The sequence below is a fragment of the Seriola dumerili genome, unplaced genomic scaffold (genome assembly GCF_002260705.1).
Source record: "Seriola dumerili isolate Sdu_G_001 unplaced genomic scaffold, Sdu_1.0 BDQW01000002.1, whole genome shotgun sequence".
NCBI classification, from domain to species: domain Eukaryota; kingdom Metazoa; phylum Chordata; class Actinopteri; order Carangiformes; family Carangidae; genus Seriola; species Seriola dumerili.
In genome coordinates, this window is record NW_019174257.1 from 1,800,674 (window position 1) to 1,818,291 (window position 17,618).

General features: G+C 42.3%; 1 protein-coding gene across 1 annotated transcript in view; it reads right to left on the reverse strand.

The window, feature by feature from the left end:
• The window catches only part of LOC111233166 (obscurin-like), a 40,080-nt gene that overhangs the window by 1,321 nt on the left and 21,141 nt on the right, over window positions 1–17,618 (reverse strand). Inside the window, exons 36-72 of the mRNA XM_022760958.1 lie at window positions 16,892–17,506; window positions 15,341–15,994; window positions 14,754–14,866; window positions 14,385–14,585; window positions 14,182–14,264; window positions 13,727–13,900; window positions 13,358–13,517; window positions 13,120–13,221; window positions 12,689–12,853; window positions 12,436–12,594; window positions 12,058–12,235; window positions 11,712–11,825; window positions 11,395–11,562; window positions 10,651–10,753; window positions 10,434–10,563; window positions 8,502–8,602; window positions 8,163–8,285; window positions 7,842–7,975; window positions 7,645–7,757; window positions 7,169–7,337; window positions 6,969–7,056; window positions 6,689–6,889; window positions 6,518–6,578; window positions 6,366–6,443; window positions 6,096–6,268; window positions 5,868–5,894; window positions 5,570–5,722; window positions 4,958–5,003; window positions 4,776–4,853; window positions 4,249–4,634; window positions 2,894–4,203; window positions 2,674–2,802; window positions 2,452–2,574; window positions 1,870–2,037; window positions 1,558–1,663; window positions 803–1,042; window positions 76–299 (exon numbers count right to left, since the gene is read on the reverse strand). Coding sequence (XP_022616679.1) covers window positions 76–299; window positions 803–1,042; window positions 1,558–1,663; window positions 1,870–2,037; window positions 2,452–2,574; window positions 2,674–2,802; window positions 2,894–4,203; window positions 4,249–4,634; window positions 4,776–4,853; window positions 4,958–5,003; window positions 5,570–5,722; window positions 5,868–5,894; window positions 6,096–6,268; window positions 6,366–6,443; window positions 6,518–6,578; window positions 6,689–6,889; window positions 6,969–7,056; window positions 7,169–7,337; window positions 7,645–7,757; window positions 7,842–7,975; window positions 8,163–8,285; window positions 8,502–8,602; window positions 10,434–10,563; window positions 10,651–10,753; window positions 11,395–11,562; window positions 11,712–11,825; window positions 12,058–12,235; window positions 12,436–12,594; window positions 12,689–12,853; window positions 13,120–13,221; window positions 13,358–13,517; window positions 13,727–13,900; window positions 14,182–14,264; window positions 14,385–14,585; window positions 14,754–14,866; window positions 15,341–15,994; window positions 16,892–17,506 — 7,350 coding nt within the window. The remainder of the gene's footprint in view (window positions 1–75; window positions 300–802; window positions 1,043–1,557; window positions 1,664–1,869; window positions 2,038–2,451; window positions 2,575–2,673; window positions 2,803–2,893; window positions 4,204–4,248; window positions 4,635–4,775; window positions 4,854–4,957; window positions 5,004–5,569; window positions 5,723–5,867; window positions 5,895–6,095; window positions 6,269–6,365; window positions 6,444–6,517; window positions 6,579–6,688; window positions 6,890–6,968; window positions 7,057–7,168; window positions 7,338–7,644; window positions 7,758–7,841; window positions 7,976–8,162; window positions 8,286–8,501; window positions 8,603–10,433; window positions 10,564–10,650; window positions 10,754–11,394; window positions 11,563–11,711; window positions 11,826–12,057; window positions 12,236–12,435; window positions 12,595–12,688; window positions 12,854–13,119; window positions 13,222–13,357; window positions 13,518–13,726; window positions 13,901–14,181; window positions 14,265–14,384; window positions 14,586–14,753; window positions 14,867–15,340; window positions 15,995–16,891; window positions 17,507–17,618) is intronic.

The following is a 17,618-nucleotide window of genomic DNA, read 5'->3' on the forward strand; positions in this document are numbered from 1 at the left end:
CAACAACAATGCGAGCTTTAATATCTCACACAATTTAATTTCCCTTTTGAAATTAAACAAGGAATGCAACAGTACCTTTGCTCTCCGACAGGCCCTGGATGTGCTCGATGTTGAGGGGCTGTCCGGGTGTGTAGGACTGAGCTGAGCCAAAGTCCACAATCTTTAAGTGGTTACCATCATCCACCAGCATGTTGTCAGACTTCAGGTCCAGGTGGATGACTCGACGGCTGTGAAGGTAATCGACTGCACTCAGAATCTGAACCAGCAGCTCAGCGACATGAGTCTCTGCGTACAGATCTCTGAAAGGACAGGGACACAGACAGGCACGTTTGTACAGCTTAGTTACAGTATGTGATGGGTTGCTACAAATGGCTACAGGTTGCATAAACATAAGACATTTTAGACATAGGTCTGAAAAAGCCCTAATTTGATCAGCATTGCTCATGAAAACTGTCTCAGTGAGGTCTCCTATTTTGGAATCATGTTGTAATCAGTCTTGCATGGAGTATTCCTCTAACAGGCTCCTCAGGACAAGACAAGGAGGAGGCTTTTTTCACTGCAATGGACTGAATGAACTTCCTTGATGAAATAGTGGAATTGTGATCTGATGTATATCCACTAGACCAGAGGACTGGGGCTCATTACAGTCATTAAGAAACCATGCTCACAAAACCATGAACATCTAGACTGCCTTTTTTGGCAATATGGCATGCTCTGGAATAAAGTGTGAGATAGACCAACCCACCAAGTAGTAAATAGTCAAAGCAAGGATGGAGTTTTCTGTTTGTGAGCCCTCTTTTACCTCGCAGCCAGACTGTAGAGCAGCTCCTTGCCGGGACAAAGCTCCTCCACTAACACCAGGTAGTAGGAGGTGAGGTAGGCAGTGTGCAGCTGCACCAGGTGTGGGTGATGAAGCCTCTTCAGCAGCTGGTACTCCCTAAGCACCAGCTGTCTCTGCTCTGCCTGGTAAGGGGTGATCTTGGCTGCAAACACTTTGCTCGTTTCAACATCTCTACACAGGGTTATTACACTGAAACGACCCCTGACAGAGAAAAGAGCAAAAGATGGAGACGAACAGAGAAAGGCTGTGTGGCAAACTGGTGAGATAAAGGGAGATAAAAGACAAGACTGCTCTGAACCTAATGCATGGTGGAACTGGTCCCAGTCACTTGTGACCCTAAATAAGCAGTATCATTTTGAGTACCATTGGTACATACAACTGAAGTGATTTTTATGCCATACCAAGAATTAAAGTCTGTTGGAAAACACAGATACTTCAATTTTGTCATAAAAGTGGAGAAAAATAAAGATACTGAATATCAGCTTTAAAAAAAAAAAACAGGTTTAAATCAGAAATATCAGTTTGTTTCAGACTTAAGAAACTGGAAAAGTTACACCTAAATTTCAAAATGAAAGCTAAAGGAAGAAAAATATCATCATGTGCCATCAAACGGAAATAAACACTATAGTAAAAATAAAGTATTTACACTACATTTAGGTCATTATGAAGAAAAGGGACGTTAAAGCTCCTCCCTTGGATTTAATTAAAAATCCCACCTGTTAATCTCAGAGAGGAAGCTGTAGTTCCTTTGTGTTGTTTGTTGTTCTGATCCAGTGACCTTTGACCCCAGGGTCTCAGTCAGGGTTAGAGAAATGTGAGTCTCTGTACAACAAAGCAAATAGAGGTGAAAATGTTAAAGCCCTCCATGTAAGTGGCTGATGAACATATAAACTCTCATTGCTGTAAATACTCTGTGAAGCAAAGTCCTAATGATCACAAATACTAAATATGTGAAAAATGAATGAATGATTGAAACCACACATGCAACAGCGAAAATACAACATCGTGCCTGAGAGTATTTTTCTCACCTTCGGGATGAGTAGCCATAACAACAGGTGCTGAAGCGTCACTGAAAGGTCCTGCTCCTGTCTTGGTGATGCAGCCCACCCTGAACACATAAGACGCTCCTCTCACTAAGTCCTTCACCACATAGCAGCTGTCTGTCACATTGTCTGACAGGACTGTCCACGCCCCACCTGCAGGAACACACGATACATGGGATTTACTGCACTGATATTAGTGATTTTGTACTATAGGAAATATAATTTTTAACTTAATGGAACTTTAAGATTAACATGAAGACAAGTACTCAAAGTCAAAACAGTCACAGTGTGAACTTTAACTGGTTGTCAGCTACATGAAATTGAAATAATCTAAAGATGATGGTGACTGAAAAATATCTAATAGTCATTCCAAACACCATGTTCTGCACATGATGAAATGCTTGTTTAAATGCATGGATTTTCATTATGAAATATTTTGACCATATATACAAATAGATTACATTTTATATTTTATTAACTGGAACTATTTGTCGAACACAAACAACTATTTGGTTTCCTTTTAACACAAACTATTAATGTGCTGCTGTACAGTCTCTGTAAACTCACCATCTGAACAGAACTGCACACAGTAGGTGAGAGGGTCACTTGACTGGATCGGTTTCCAAACCAGCAGGACTCTGCCTCCATCTAACTGCAGAACTTCAGGCTTGTTGGGACGGACTGGCAGATATGGAAATAATGGACAAGCAGGCTTATAGCAAAAATGATGACAGCATAGCTATTTCAGACAGCAAATATTTGATCCACAGAATGTAGCTTATTCACTACCTTTTGTCTTTTTGAATGCAGGTATTTTGAAAGAAGGAAGGATTTTGGAGGTCTTCTTTTTTGGACTCTCAAGACCAGCACTACGCTCCCTTTCAGGTGGGATGGGAGGTGATCCTTTTACTATTGGCCCTGTTATAATGGACAAATAAAAAAAAAAATCAGGTTGGATAAAATGTACAGTACGATGTTAATGTACAATATATAGAGTGCAATAACTCACCTCCTTTACTCACATCCTCCTTAGATCTGGAAAACAGCTTGGTCAGGCTAGAAGCTGAAGCTCTCATTTTCTTCCTCAAAGACATGGTGGGTGTATCGGGCGTCATGATCTCTCCTAATGTGGGTCCTAATTCTGTGTCCTCCAGCTGAGAGTACGAATGGCCAGTCCAGGACTGCCTGCGGAAGATCTTGAGCAGTCCCAGCTTGGGTGACTTTCCTGTGGGTGGTCGGGCTTCCAGGGCTGGAGCAGATGCATGCCTCTGCAGGCCGTAGCCTTCCTTCTTGTCCCTGGCCCTGGGAGGCCTCTCTGGAGCCTGGAGAGAAGAGAGGCTGGGACTGGGGCTCGGCATCAACAGGGGCCCTTGCTGACCTCTGCTGTTTGCAGATAAGTTTGGGTTGGAGCGGGTGCGGTTTCGCGGTGGGGCCTGAGGAAACGAGCCTCTGGGTTTGACTTCTTGGAATGAGCAGGGAGATGATGAAATCAGAGGCTCCCCCTGGTCATCATACCCTTCACTCTCTCCTGATCTGTATCTTCCTCTGAGATGACCATGACTCAGCTCCTCGCAGGAGCCGATTCTGCTTGAAGACTCTGAGCCACCGTGCTCCAAAATAGATGACTCAGCCAGGGACCCCTGGGAGCCAGCAAAAGTATCGCTCTCTGTCTGGTCCTGAATCAACCTGGTGCCCGTTCTGTCTCCAGCAAGGAAGTCTGTGGGAACAGTTGTTCCGCCCAGTGTGCGAGTCGCATGTACAGGAGTGATGGAGCCACGTCTTCTTGCAGGTCGTCGTGGGCCCGGGATGGCCAACAAGTTTCTCCCAGCCACTTCATCATCTGTGAAATCTTCCTTCAGACTTTGAGAGCCTTCTTCTTCCCCCGGCATTGTGCGCTTGGGTGAGCTGGGAGACCGGCGCGAATACTCATCAAGAGACCTGCTCCTCCTGTGAGGGGGTACGTTGCCATGGATGAGGCCAACTCCACTGTCAAAGGAGCAGGATTTCTGCATCGTGGGCTGAATAGATCCCCGTCTTTGGCCTCGATTAGTTTCTGTCTCATCCTCCACATATTCAATAAGAGGTTCATTGAGGCGTCCTGAAAAGCTCCTCCTCAGTGGTTTGCGACCTCTCTCCTGTTTTTTGGCCTGGAATTTGTCCCGTAATGACATGTGTCTGGCAGACATGGGTGAAAGCTGATGAGAGGTGCTGTAGAAAGTGCTTCGGATGACGCTGCCCCGAGGGATACGACCTCCGTCACTTCCTGAACCCTCATCCCAGTCAGAGAGGTAGAGAGATTGACTGCTGTCTTTGCTCAACCTACGCTCCCTCTGAGGTGTCTGTTGGCACGACACGTCTGATGACGCAACTGACTGCCTGCTCATACTCCGCTCTAATACACTCGTCCTTCCTACCATCTCCCCATCCTCTTCCTCCCCTAATGTCACTTCCTCCTCTTCCTCTCCATCTTGGTGGAGTTTGGCAAAAGGCTCGGGGATCTGTGCTCTCTCCATTAAAGGATCATAATCCTCCTCTGTTTCCTCCTCCTCCTCCTCAGTCGGACTGTAGTGCCGGAAAAAGTCCAAAGCGTCAGCTTCATCATACTCAGATGATGAGCCACTGCTCAGAGAGGTGCTGCTGTGTTCCTGGAGCTCACGAGGCACCGTCACAGCAGTCTCTCTGAGAGGAGCGTCCAGCAGCTCAGGGACAGGCCTCAATGTGAGAACTGACCCAATGCAAGTCAACGAACGCTGAGAAGATACAACGGTAATGATAATGGTAATGCTTAAGACATAATCTTAGGTAAACTATATAATCTGATGTAATCATATTAAACTTCAAGATTATCAACATTACAAGAAATGATAAATGATACAAGAGAGACAACTCACCTGCCATTTCATTTTTGAGATAAAGACTTTCAAACTTCTCATGTTGATTTCATCAGTATCTTCTCCTGTATGTTTGTCCTGGACACAGTTACAAAGATTTGAGTGTTTAGTTGCATTTGTAGTATGTTTTTTAATACAATAAAGCTTGATTAAAAGACCTATTGTGTACTGTTTCCTCTCACCTGGAACCATTCATGGCTCAAGCACTCAAAGGCAGACGGTCGCATCCTACGTAAAGGAAAATTGGAAGTGCTCAGATATATGTGCTACGTTGCACCTGAAACCACACCTAACAGTGTTGTTAGGGTCTAAGAACTAAACACTGGAGTTCAGCAAAAATATGTTTGATATCCACATTGAATCAAATGACTGTCTTTCATGTGAAATAGGTACTAGCATAGGCACAGAGAAACATCAGCCAAGTTAATGTAGTTTTATGCAGCATTCAGACACTTTTTAATTCATTGTTTTATTTTTTTGCCAGTTTTTTGGTTGAGCCCTACAAGGTCTCACTTTGATCAGTGAGGGTTCAGCATAAGCTAAATGCAGCTTTAACAGGAAAACTGATTTTTTTTTTAAATTTTGTTTTGCATTTTTGTGATATGTTTGATTTGAGGAATCAGAATTGGCATTAACATCACTGTTGTTCCTTTATGCTGATTTGTCACATGAAATGGGATTTCTTTGTCATTTGCACAAACTTTACTAGAATATATCTTTGATTCATATTATTATTTGATGTGTGACTTGATTGATAAGTGGTGGTCTCAGCAATAATGAAACAGGTCTCCTACTCTGGATCTGGCTGAAGGACCAGGTGGAGAAAGTTCTGTGCCTCAGGACTCCTGTATGTGACATCAGGGGCGTCCCAGTTCAGGGTCCCCTCCCCCACTCTCAGCAGTGTTGCCCGGTCCGTCTCGCCCACAAAAGGACATCGACACACCAGACTGTCAAGATAAAGTTAAAACCTGATGTTAACAGCTAACAGAAACTCGTGGGTCAACTGCCCAGCTTATTGATATATTGTGTATTTAAGAATTTGAATTTTAAATGTTTTGAATTTTGAATTATCAAAAATGCAGTGATACGTACCATAGATAGGCTATAACACCCACAGCCCTGACAGAGAGAATGAAAGATATTATTGTAATATGGTCTAATTTTGCTCTCTAATTTACAACGGTGCAAATCATTTTTAGCTTTTATTTAAATCTGCTAGTTATACCAGAGTGGCAGTTCTACAGCAACATCAGATAACACATAATAAAAACACACACTTGCATCTATTTGATTCAAGTTTTAATTGACCAGGTGACTCACCAAATATCAGTGGCAACAGTGACTGGTTCTTGGTGAACAATCTCGGGTGCAACGAACTCTGGTGTACCAAACATGCTGTACTGGTGTCTGGATGCGTCTATTTCTTGGCAAAAGCCGAAGTCACAGATCTTTATCTCATCTCTGGGTGGATACACCATTAGGATATTATCCGGCTGAAGGAAGTGTAAATAAAAATGGAGAATTAAGAACCGCATCAAAAATAAGGCCACAGTCAATAATGCAGTGTTGACTGGGGACTGGGAATCTCACTTTAATGTCCAGATGCAAGATGTTCATGCTGTGAATGTGACCAACACCTTCAAGGATTTGCTGGATGTATGACTGAACCTGAAATAAAATGTAGAATATTAGTCAAGAGCCATACATAATATTTGCAAGAAAAAAATATCTCAAGCTTGTACCTCTCTCTCTGAGACGGATCCTCTGAGTAATAAATGATCCAGAAGTCCATGAGAGCAGCAGCTAGAAATGGTGTTAAAGAACTCTTAAAACCAAATACAAATCAAACTTAAGCTAAACACACTGCAAGGAAAAAGGAGTGATCACATTGTAATATTTAACAGGGAGGATACATTTCTGTGATCAGCACCAGAGTGCGTCTGGTGCAAAAGAAGTCCAGCAGACAGGCCACTCTGGGATGAGCCAGACGGGAGAGTAAGTCTCTCTCCTGGAAGGCCCTCGTCCGAGTGCTGCTCCGCAGAGGAAGGAACTTGGCAGAAAAGACTTCACCTGTCCTTCTGTGGACGACACGCTTCACTACCCCAAACGTTCCCCTAAAACAAGAAACGCATGTCAAACCTTAGCAGAGATCTTGAACAGCTTGGACTATGTCAGTATAATCTAGAGGTTCACCTTCCAATTTCCTCATGAACATCATAGACAGAGAATAACTTCCTTCTCTTCCCCAGCTCCACCTCTCTCTCCTGACACTCCAGTGGGCCTATAGAGAAACCACACAGACTAACAAAATTAAATCTAATAATAATAAAATCGAATTCATCTATGCCTAAAACAAAAACAGTCATATTTAACAGTGAATGCTGTGATCTCACCTTCCTCCACCGTGAGCTGAGCCTGGCATGAGGCATGGCCGGAGTCATTGTAGGCTAAGCAGGTGTATATGCCGCTGTCCTCACCCTCGGAGCACACTATGGTCACTGAGCAGCGGGCACCAAGCTGTACTATCTCCACATTCTCATTGGCTGCAAGCTCTTCTTCATCCTCCAATCACAACAGAAGAGTGAAGTTTTTCTTAATAGGGATTGTCTCTTTTATCAGTAAACTTTGGTCTAACGTTTTGCACTGTAATCTCTTAAAACAACGTGATGACCTCCTGCAACCTGTCACATTGTGAGTGGGAAGAGTGGAAATGTAACCATAAAAAGATCTGCTTCCTTTCTCATGGGAGACAGAGAAGCAATAACATCTGGTATTATAGGAATATGATTTTTCCCATCCCATAAATTGCATATTTGCAAACCCTTGCAATCAATCCGATTTGGAAATCACTGATCTACACTGCCCCTACCTTGTACCACTGTATCTTAGGAGTCGGTCGTCCTGTGATGATGGCTGTAAATGTAGCTGGTTGGCCGGGCTCTACACACAGGTCCTCAGTGGGTACCTGGATGGAGGGTGGAGCTGAACAGGAAATTAGATCACTTAGTGAGCATACCAAATTTGATAGCAGTCATATTCTTATGTATACTCTTATGACAAGAATACCATCTGTAATTTCCTGCATTGGTTCTGAGATGTAAATCTCCTCCTCCTCTTCCTCCAGGTAATACAGCGGCTGCTGAACCACCTGATCCATGGATGTGGCAGCAGGAGCTGTCTCCTCAGTGCTACACTCTGCTCTGGACACAAAGAGAGGACAAACGGGAAAAGGTAATTATCAAATTCTATTTATCAGTCATAACGATGTATGGTAACATTTCAATTATTAACAAAACCACTTCAATTTACTCCACTTACTTTTTACATCCAGTACTAATTTCAAGGCGGGAAAGTAAGGTCAATATATATAAGTGAGACTTAACTTACTGTTCAGGGTGTCCAGGAGGGAAAAGCACCTTGGCAATAGAGGTGGGGCTGAAATCAGTCTGTAACCATTTCTTCACAAAGGCAGTGGACCAGCCCTCTGAGTCTGCATCTACCAAAGCCAAACTGCCACTCAGCCGGAGTTTAAGGATCACAGACTTAATATAACAATATATTTTCTAACTATATTTAAAGGAATTATCACTTTGCCTTGAATGTAATTTATATGTACTGCAACATTGGAGAGTGAAAAGTGAAAAAAAGTACATTACCTTAAGTACCACCAGCAGTAATACTGCATTTCTTACCTCAGGACTTGAGGGTTTTACCCCACTAACCCACCACATCAACAGGACATGGGTGCATGCCCACTCCTGCATGGGCGCAAAGGGAGCACCCGCCCAGCACATGACCATCTTGTGTTCGTAGGAGTGAAGAGTTAGCTGGGCATGCGTTGGCAAGAGGAAAAAGGGGACTGTTGAGTGGTTATTTGTTATCATGACAATGATGACTTACATGGAACGGTCCATGTGAGGAACTTCCTCCTTTACTACTAGTAGAAGGAAGATGGAGAAACGTGTAGGATATGGACAATGGAAGGGAAAACACCGTGAACCAGTGTCCAAAAGCCAGAAAAAAAATATGTGAGTAAGACAACTTTATAGTCAATATAAAGTATATCATATGTCAAACTTACAGCAGGTTTTTCATCCACTCTAATAAGTCCATTGAATTTGGCTGAATTCTATTATTTACTCCATTATACTAGTTGTATTTCTGACCCTGTGTGATAGTAACAGTAACAGTAAATTCATAGATACTAGCACAGTTTGAAAATCGCTACATAATATAGGACAGTAATACTACACACTATATTTAAATTACTGCTGTTAGTTATGGCACCTCGGTGGCTGGGCTGACTTTTGGATGATAACATGAGTCTAATGGGGGGAAAATGATCGAGTCTGTTTCAATCCATGCCCTGTGTGGAAAGTGGAGACATGATGAAAAACACAAAATCATTCCATACAATAAATGTATCATTGTGTTTACATGAGTGAGAGGAATGCTGGGAAATAAAGTATGGTGCCTATGTTGAATGATACCCACTAGATCCCACTGGGTTATGGCAAATAAAAGCTTCTTTTGACATAGAAGTAGTTATACTTACGAGTTTTTTTTTTTTTTTCCAGAGGCAGGGGTTAAAGTGCCTCAGACTCAACACTAGTTAGTAGAAGAGATGGAGTGACTAGTGACACAGATTAAGGATCAAAGGGCAGAAGTTAGCATTGGCTATGTGTAGGTATTAGGTAAGAGATGGTTATGTTTAAGTATGTGTTTAGTGTAGCTAAGGTCACTGTAGTAGTGTGAGAGAGAGATGAACCACTCTCACGGCATTCAGAGAGAGAGAGAGACAGAGAGAGAGAGAGAGAGAGAGAGAGAGAGAGAGAGAGAGAGAGAGAGAGTGTCCTTTCACCTATAGCATGCATGATGCACTTAACTCAAATGGCAGCAGTAGAAATGGAGAAATGAAAAATGACAGTGTAGTTTTATCTCAGGCATACCACTGTATAATGCAGTTAATAGTTGTAAATTCAAATTTGCCGTGCCATGCAGACAGAAACTACTTATTCTTTCCGTTTCATATTTTAGGCATTCATCTACAGGCTGCACTCCATGCCGTAACCCCAGGGGATCTAGTGACAAGTGGTATGGTAGTTTGAACTACTTATGATGTGAGTGTCTGTGAAATGGGAAAAAGGAAAATGTGAGTAAAATCTCAAAATGGTGTGAACTTGAATCGAATGGATGAATGGTAGTGGTTGAAAGTGGAAATTGATGCAGATTGTTGCAGTTTGTTGTAAAGTGAAGAGATGTCACATGACGTGATGCAGAGAGGGTGACAGGATCTGAAGTGAAACTGGACAATGGCATGTGCTTCATCCCTTCTCAAACACGGCTGAACTAGTGAACGTGTCGATCAGCCGCATGAAAACCCTGCCACTAGTTTCCATCATATGTGGAGGATATTTACCTTCAGCAACTTTGCCAGTCCTACCTTTAGGGGGTAAATCCTTTGGTTGGTCATCCTCGATGTCAGTCGGTGGTATGTAAGTGGGGCATAGACCTGCTTTGCACTTGACACAGCCAAACTCATTCCAAAGCTAAGCAAAACAAAACATTTGATATACTGCATCTTAAAAGAAGATCTCTGACATTAATAATGCCAATCATCTTAATACATTGAAGGTTTTATGTATGTGGGTTTTATACCTCACACTCATACTGTCCAATATCTGCCGCTGTTGCGCAGATGACCGTCAGACACAAGATTCCACTCCGAGCATCATTCAGGATCGAGTATTTTTGCTGGTCAGTCAACTCTCTGCCATCTTTCAACCACCTGCCAAACCCAAAGATGGATGTGTTTGACGTATTCACCTCACAACCACTGCGGTCACAGTCATCTTTGCTTTTTTTCTCGCCATACCTGATTCGTGGTAAAGGAGTACTGAGTGTGGAACAAGAGAACTGGATGTCCTCTCCTTCTATTAGACAAGCACTCTCCAGCCGACTCACAAATCTGGGTGGAGCTAGAGAGAAGAAAAAATACATTAAATTGTCACCTGTGTCCCTATAATTAGAAACAGGCCAATAATGGCAGTTTTAGTAGTGGGGTAATGACAATATTAGAAGGATCAGCAGTCAAAGCAGCAATAGTAGTAGCAGAGGAATTAGCAATAGAAGTGACCAGTAAATCAGCCTGCAGCAGTGAATGTATTCACAGTAATATTATTAGTAGTAAATACAGCAGTAGTAAGACAAGTTTTAGAAACTACAGTAGCAATTATAGTAGTAATAATAACAATAGTAGTAAGTGTGACAATTGTAATTACAATGGCACCAGTAGTAGCAAGAGTTGCATAATAGCAGTTGTACAAGTAGTAGAATTATTACTAGCTCTAGTAGTTGTAGAGGTCATTGTAACTCTACTATTAATAGTAGTAGTACTAGTAATAATATAGAAGTAAGAGCAGTAGTAGAAGTAGTGGCAGTATTTGTGCTTGTAGTTGTAGATATGCTAATATGATGAAAAAAAATATGAGGTCCGTCATCTGTCCTGTGTTCCTTTGTGACAGTGTAGGTGTTGCATGTAAGGCATTCATCTACAAACACACATATCGCTGTATGGTAACGAACTACTGAAGTGACCCAGGCTCATCCACAGACTCACCCTGCACCACAACCTTAGCCAGAGTACCAGCAGTGCCCATGGAGCTGGTAGCGTAACATGTATACTGTCCAGAGTCCTCTGCAGTGAGATTGTCCAGGATGACACTGCAGGTTCCAGACCGGTCCGCTGTGATGATGTGACGGGGGTCATCCTCCAGAGGAAGGCCATCTGAGAAGCAGACATCAGATATTTTAACTGTGAAACCATGACTTGCTGTTTTTTGCTACACATGCTCAGCAAAACCTACTCTGATACATTAAAAGTAAAGAATTTACATGACTATTTTATTATTTATATTTTAGAAAGCATTTCCAGACCTTTGAGCCAGCTGACCACTGGTTTGGGTGATCCTGTGACCTTGCATGTCAGTTTAATTGTCTGCCCTATCTTTGTTGTGCAGTCAGACAACAGTGACTCAAACACTGGTGGGCCTGTTGACGCACACACAAATACAGAAATTACACACAAAGCATTTGGTGAAAATATTTGCCATATTATGCCACAAAAGTTTTGTGACCGTCTGTGACAATGTTCAGTTAATGTCATCCTGTTGCTGCCATTGTCATTTTAAGATAAAAACATAAATTTAAAATAAATAGGAAAATATTTGTTTATTTCTTATAATTCAATGTCAAACTTCACCTGGTGTTCACTTTGACTTACTGTTAGTGGGCAGACTGGAGCGTTGCTGGAGCTCCTTCAGGTCTTTGAGCCAGGGCAGTTTAACCAGCGTGGAGCGGCCCTGCAGTGTGTACCTACGCATTGAGCCCCTGTGCTCATGCCACAACCCCCAAGACTTTTCATCTCCACCCACAGTCTCCTTTATTTCCACATCATTCAGCTGAGCAGATAACAAAAGCAAAGATGACAGAGACAAGTGAGAAGGATGGTGAGGTCAAAATGTGGAAAAAGAAATCAGAGTAAACTGTGCTACAGTAATCATTATGGAGTGTGAAAAGCTATGATATTAAACAGTTTCTTTTTTGTATTGCCCCACAAACACAAGTAGATTTAGTAGGAAAACAGGAGCATAGATGCTACCTTCATTTTGTTCTTGAAGGTGTAGGTGTCACTGTTCATGCGAGTGTCCCTTTTCAGTTTACACAGTACGATACATTCCTTGAAGAGAAAGACTTGTCTCTGATGCCCTCTAGAGGCCGTCTTAATTTCTGGAGATTCCTCCCACACTGTGAAGACTCCCTGGAGGGAAGAAGGCAAGTGAAGACCATACGATGACCATATGTCAGCCTAACTCGGAGTTTATAATGAAAACATGTCAGTCGTCTGTAGGTACCTGTCGCACAGGCTCGCCCAGGGCAGTTAGAGGAGCTGGGTAGTTCTCGATGAGGGACACTTGATGCAGGTTGTCAGACCTCCAGGGCAGACAGGACACCGTAGAGAAGGCATCCTCTAACAGACAGCAGCTCTGACCACCTTTGGCTTTGTTCTTGATAAACTCCTGCCAAAAAAATGTTTTTCATTTACATCCCAGGCAATCAGGTGACAAATTTTCAAGAAGACACTGCCACGTGTGCAACAGCAGAACAAGCGGAGCTCGTTAAATATGTTTAGTTGAAATAAATATCCAAGATACAAATATTCCTGGTTCTCTACAATATTCCTGTTTGATTGTGAGGGGCACAATAAAGAATCAAACAAAATTTTGTCAAAAAAGTTTAGTCTGTGGAATTCTACACAAATTTGTAAATGAAACTGTATGCTGACCTTGAGTAAAGCCTGGTAGGTTTGAATCCTCTCCACTGGTCGCTGGAGGAAGGTAAGGACATCCATGACAGGTGCGTCAGGCTTACCAGATTCTGCTAACTCCTGAAGTGTAATGAGCAACATATTAAAGAAATAAAGAACATTAGATACGTGCAACAATGCTGCTACTCAGCACCTTAGTTTCCACAATATTCATGTTAAAGGTTTATGTTTAAATCCAAACAGATTTTGTCAATACTTTGAAATATTGCTGGGTAGCCTTGTCGGTGACGCAGGCTTCAGCTTGAGCTTGTCCCACCATGTAGTGAAGATACTTTTCAAAGTCCTCAGTGTGCTTGATCAGATGCATGGCCACATCATCGTCTGTGGCACAGCCTCTCAGACCAGGAAGGACGCACCTGGAGTGAGAGAAGTGAGAGGCAGTGTCAGGAAAAAAAATTTAAAAAAGACAATGCTTGACACTGAAAACATCAAAATCAAGAAGTAACGATTGAGAAAAAAATAGAATGAATTACATACAATATAGTAGAAGTGCAATACATTTCTGTGTGTGTGTGTGTGTGTGTGTGTGTGTGTGTGTGTGTGTGTGTGTGTGTGTGTGTGTTACCTCTCATGCAGAAAGACAATGTCCTTGATATTCCTGAAAATGATCTCTCTCTGGTTGAGGATGTTAATGGGGACGTGGCAACTAGAGTCCAGATAATTTAGCTGGTGAGAGGTGAACATCTTCATCTCCTTTACAAACTCCTCCTCTCCGTCAATCAGGCCTTGGATCAGTTGGCTAAAGAAAGAAGGACTTTCATTCAGACTGGACATGGCTCAGCAGTATTAGTTTTTTGCAGTTTTCCTCTGAAATTTGCAATTAGAACAAATTCAGTCTCCATTATCATAAAATATCCAAATGTAATTGTCCAAATACATGTAACCAATCATAATGCATTTCAATAAAATTTCAATAAAATTCTAAATCTAATCCTAAATCCTAATAAAAAATAAACTGTCTGGTGACGTTCCTCCCAATTTTTTTTTTTTATGTCAACATATAATTGCAGAATAACAGACCTCATAGCTCTCCGATATTCTTCTCCTGTAGACCCTATTCCATCAAGATCCTCTTGAGGTGCTCTCATTTGTGGGAAGGTTTCCTGTTCGAAACAACAGTCATGTATTTATTATCTTAAGTCTTATCTTAAGCAAACCTAAATGGTTAATGTAACATGTTTATTCAGCATTGGAGAAAAAACATCCGGATCTATACATCCTACCTTTCTCTTCTTTTCCAGGTAGGCTGGACACACCCATCCCTGTCGAGCAGGGTTGGTTTTGGTGGGTTTGGTCCTCACCAGCCATCTGTCAGGATGAACAGAATCCAGGACCTCTACAAACTGGCCCTCCTTCAGGATGAAACTGTTCTTATTTCCACTGTTAGGACTGCAGTCAGCTCGAGCCACATACATTTCAAATGTCTGAGGGGGACAAAAATTACATAATTTACGGCTTAAAAAATTAAATGTGTAATATTACTTTGTCAGATTTTGACTTTATTGAATCACATTTGTTACATTAATATTTATAGAGCAGATAGAATAAGTCCATAAATACATCCATGCTAGAGCAAAATACGCAAAAAGTACCTCTCTGCTATCCTCTTCCCCCTCTGACTCTGATCCAGATACCGTACTTGCTAAGGGTGTGTGGGCACGATGGTGCTTTGGAGATGGTGTCCTCATTCTGCCTTCATGAGCTCCTACAGATTATAGAGGAAGAAAGCTCTGGTATTACCTGACAGGAAAGTAGAGAACTAGTAATGGAAAGGTGAAAAACAACAATGAACAAAATCAACATAGCTTACCTTTGACCTTTAATAGTTTCTTAGGAGGTTGTGGAGCAGCTATCTCTTCTTTATTGTCCTTCGCAGATACTTGATCTTGTGGTTTTGGTACTTCCCTGTGACAATATAAAAATATATTTTGGGTATTTTCATGAGAACAAAAGACCAATTTTGCACTGAAATTCAGATAAACAAATCTTTTCTTCTGCACTCTGACCTTGAAACAGCAGGAACAGTTTCAACAGGTTCCATTATATCCAGAGCCGTGTCATAATCAGAGGGACTTGACACTGTTGAAAGCACAAAATCATATGCACTATACTGTAAATATATGACCAAGCAAATCCATATGTTTTGTCATCACACCCGGTATATAAGCGAGTTACTCACTGGAGCTGGCAGCAATGAGTGATGATCGTCTCCTCTCTTCCAGAGTCATCTGTGCAGTCAGCTCCGTCAGGTTGTAGGCCTCCCACAGAGAGACACTCACACTTTCTACATAGTTTGCAGCATCTGTAGCTGAAGTGGGTATCTGTGCTTGAGTCTGAGGAAGATTCAGAGTCTGTGTTTTGGCCTGGACCTCAGGCCTTGGTGGGGCAAGTTGCAGAGGAGTTATGGCTGCAAGGGGTGGGTGCACAGGCTTCTGGGCTGTCGGAGCAGCCTGCTGAGGCTGTACTACCGTTACGTTTCCATTGTAGGAGGTCACACCAAACTTATTCACCACCTCACAGGTATAGATTCCACCGTCACTGGTGGTAAGGTTTTTGATCACCAGTGTGCACACGCCCTTCTCTGTAGTCTCAGTACGGCAGCGCTGGTCATTAGTGATTTGTTGGCCGTTTTTCAGCCAGCGCACTGTGCTGGGTTTTCCTTCTACAACACACACTAGAGTAATTGTACCATGAAGATCTGCACTCTGGTTCTTAAAAACCTCTTTAAAGACAGGTCGCATGTCTTTGCGGGTTTTGTAGCCTTTAAAGGCAGCCTGGATCTTGACTGCTGCCTCTTGCATTTGTGGTTCATCCTCAATGCTGATGTCAATCTCTGGTGGAAGACCAGAGGGTTGAGTTGACCCCTCATTACAAGAGCCAGTTGGGTGGACCTTCCCTGGTATTTCCGTCAAAGCCTCTGAGAAAGTTTCGTCTTCAGAAATATACAGAAGGGGAACATCTTCTGTCATCTTCGTCTGTTTTTCTTCCTTCCTTCTCATTGGCTCAACTGCCAGTTTAATTTCCTGGTCAACTTCAGGTTCTTTTCTCATGGGTTTTACTGGTTGTTTGATCAGCTGTTTGGTGTTTGCATCTTTCTCTGCAGCTTTCACAGGCTGCCTTATTTTCTCAGCTATCTCACTGTCTGTTGTTACTGAATGTTTCCTCTCAAGTCTGGGTTTCTCTTTATCCTCTTTTCCCACAGACCTTATTGACTGTTTTACTGGCTGATCATCCGTTGTTTTCACCACACCTCCTGTCAGCTCTTGTCCTTCTTGATCTGTTTCTGTATCCCGTGATAATTGTTTTTCCATTCCCCCTTTTGTTTTACCTTTTATCCTCACAGGTGGTTTTGGAGGGGTAAATTCTGCCTCTCTTTCTGAAGGTTTTTCTGGTTGCTCTACTGACAGCACTTGCTTGAGTGGCTTTTTCCCCCTCTCTGCCTCTGTGGACACTTGTTGTCTCACATAGTCTCTCTGTTTATGGTCTTCCTCAGAGCCATTTACTGTAGTCTTTAATGCTTGGGTAATTAACTCCTCAGGTTCTCTTAAAATATGCTTTATTGGTTGCTTCCCCTCCATTGTCTTTCCTTTAGATCTTACTGGTGGTTTTAAAGGTTCCTCTTCCATCATGCCTGCTGCACCTTCCTTTACTGTAGACTTTACATGTTCCTTTATTGTTTCTTTTCCACTTGACTTTTCTAGTGCTTCAACAGGCCATTTTTCATCCTCACTGTTCTTCCGCAGAAGCGTCCCAGGATGTTTCACCTTCTCCTGAATTTCACTTGTTTTCTCTGAGGGCTTTCCTGCTTGTTTTAATCTCTGTTGTTCAGCCACAGTGTCACCCAGAACCCTCTCTGATTGACTTACTTTAAGGTCAGCTTTAACCATTTCCTCCAAATTCCTTCCTTGTTGCTTCTCCAGGAAAACTTCATTTTCTGTTTCCATAGACCTCCCTGGCTCTTTGACCTTCCTGTCAATCCTGTCATCCTGCTCTAGTAATCTCACTGAGTTATCGGCTTTCTTGTAGCCCTCACTCTCCAGTTGTGTTATGTTCTGTACAACATCAAAGTCTTTCTCCATAGGCTTTACAGGTTGGGTTCCTTTTTGGTCTTTATTATTTTCCTTCAGCACAGACTGCTTTAGGTGCAATACTGGCTCCTCATCTTTTTCTGAATTTGTAATAGATGCTTTCCTATGAGATCTCTTTTTGGGCTCTGGAGGAACAGGTTTGGCCTCTGGGAGGCCAGGCTCCTCACTCTCGGGACTAGGAGTTGTTTTAGAGACAGCACCCTTTACCCGAGGTAATATTGTGGGAGGCTCTGTGTTTGGTGGAGCAGATTGTAGTGCTAGGCAAAAGAATGAGAAAAAAATGTTGACAACTTATTTATGTGTGGTGGAAGTTGAAGAAAAAGAAAATGAATAAACGTGTGTTTCTTTAACTGTAACTGTAACTCAGGT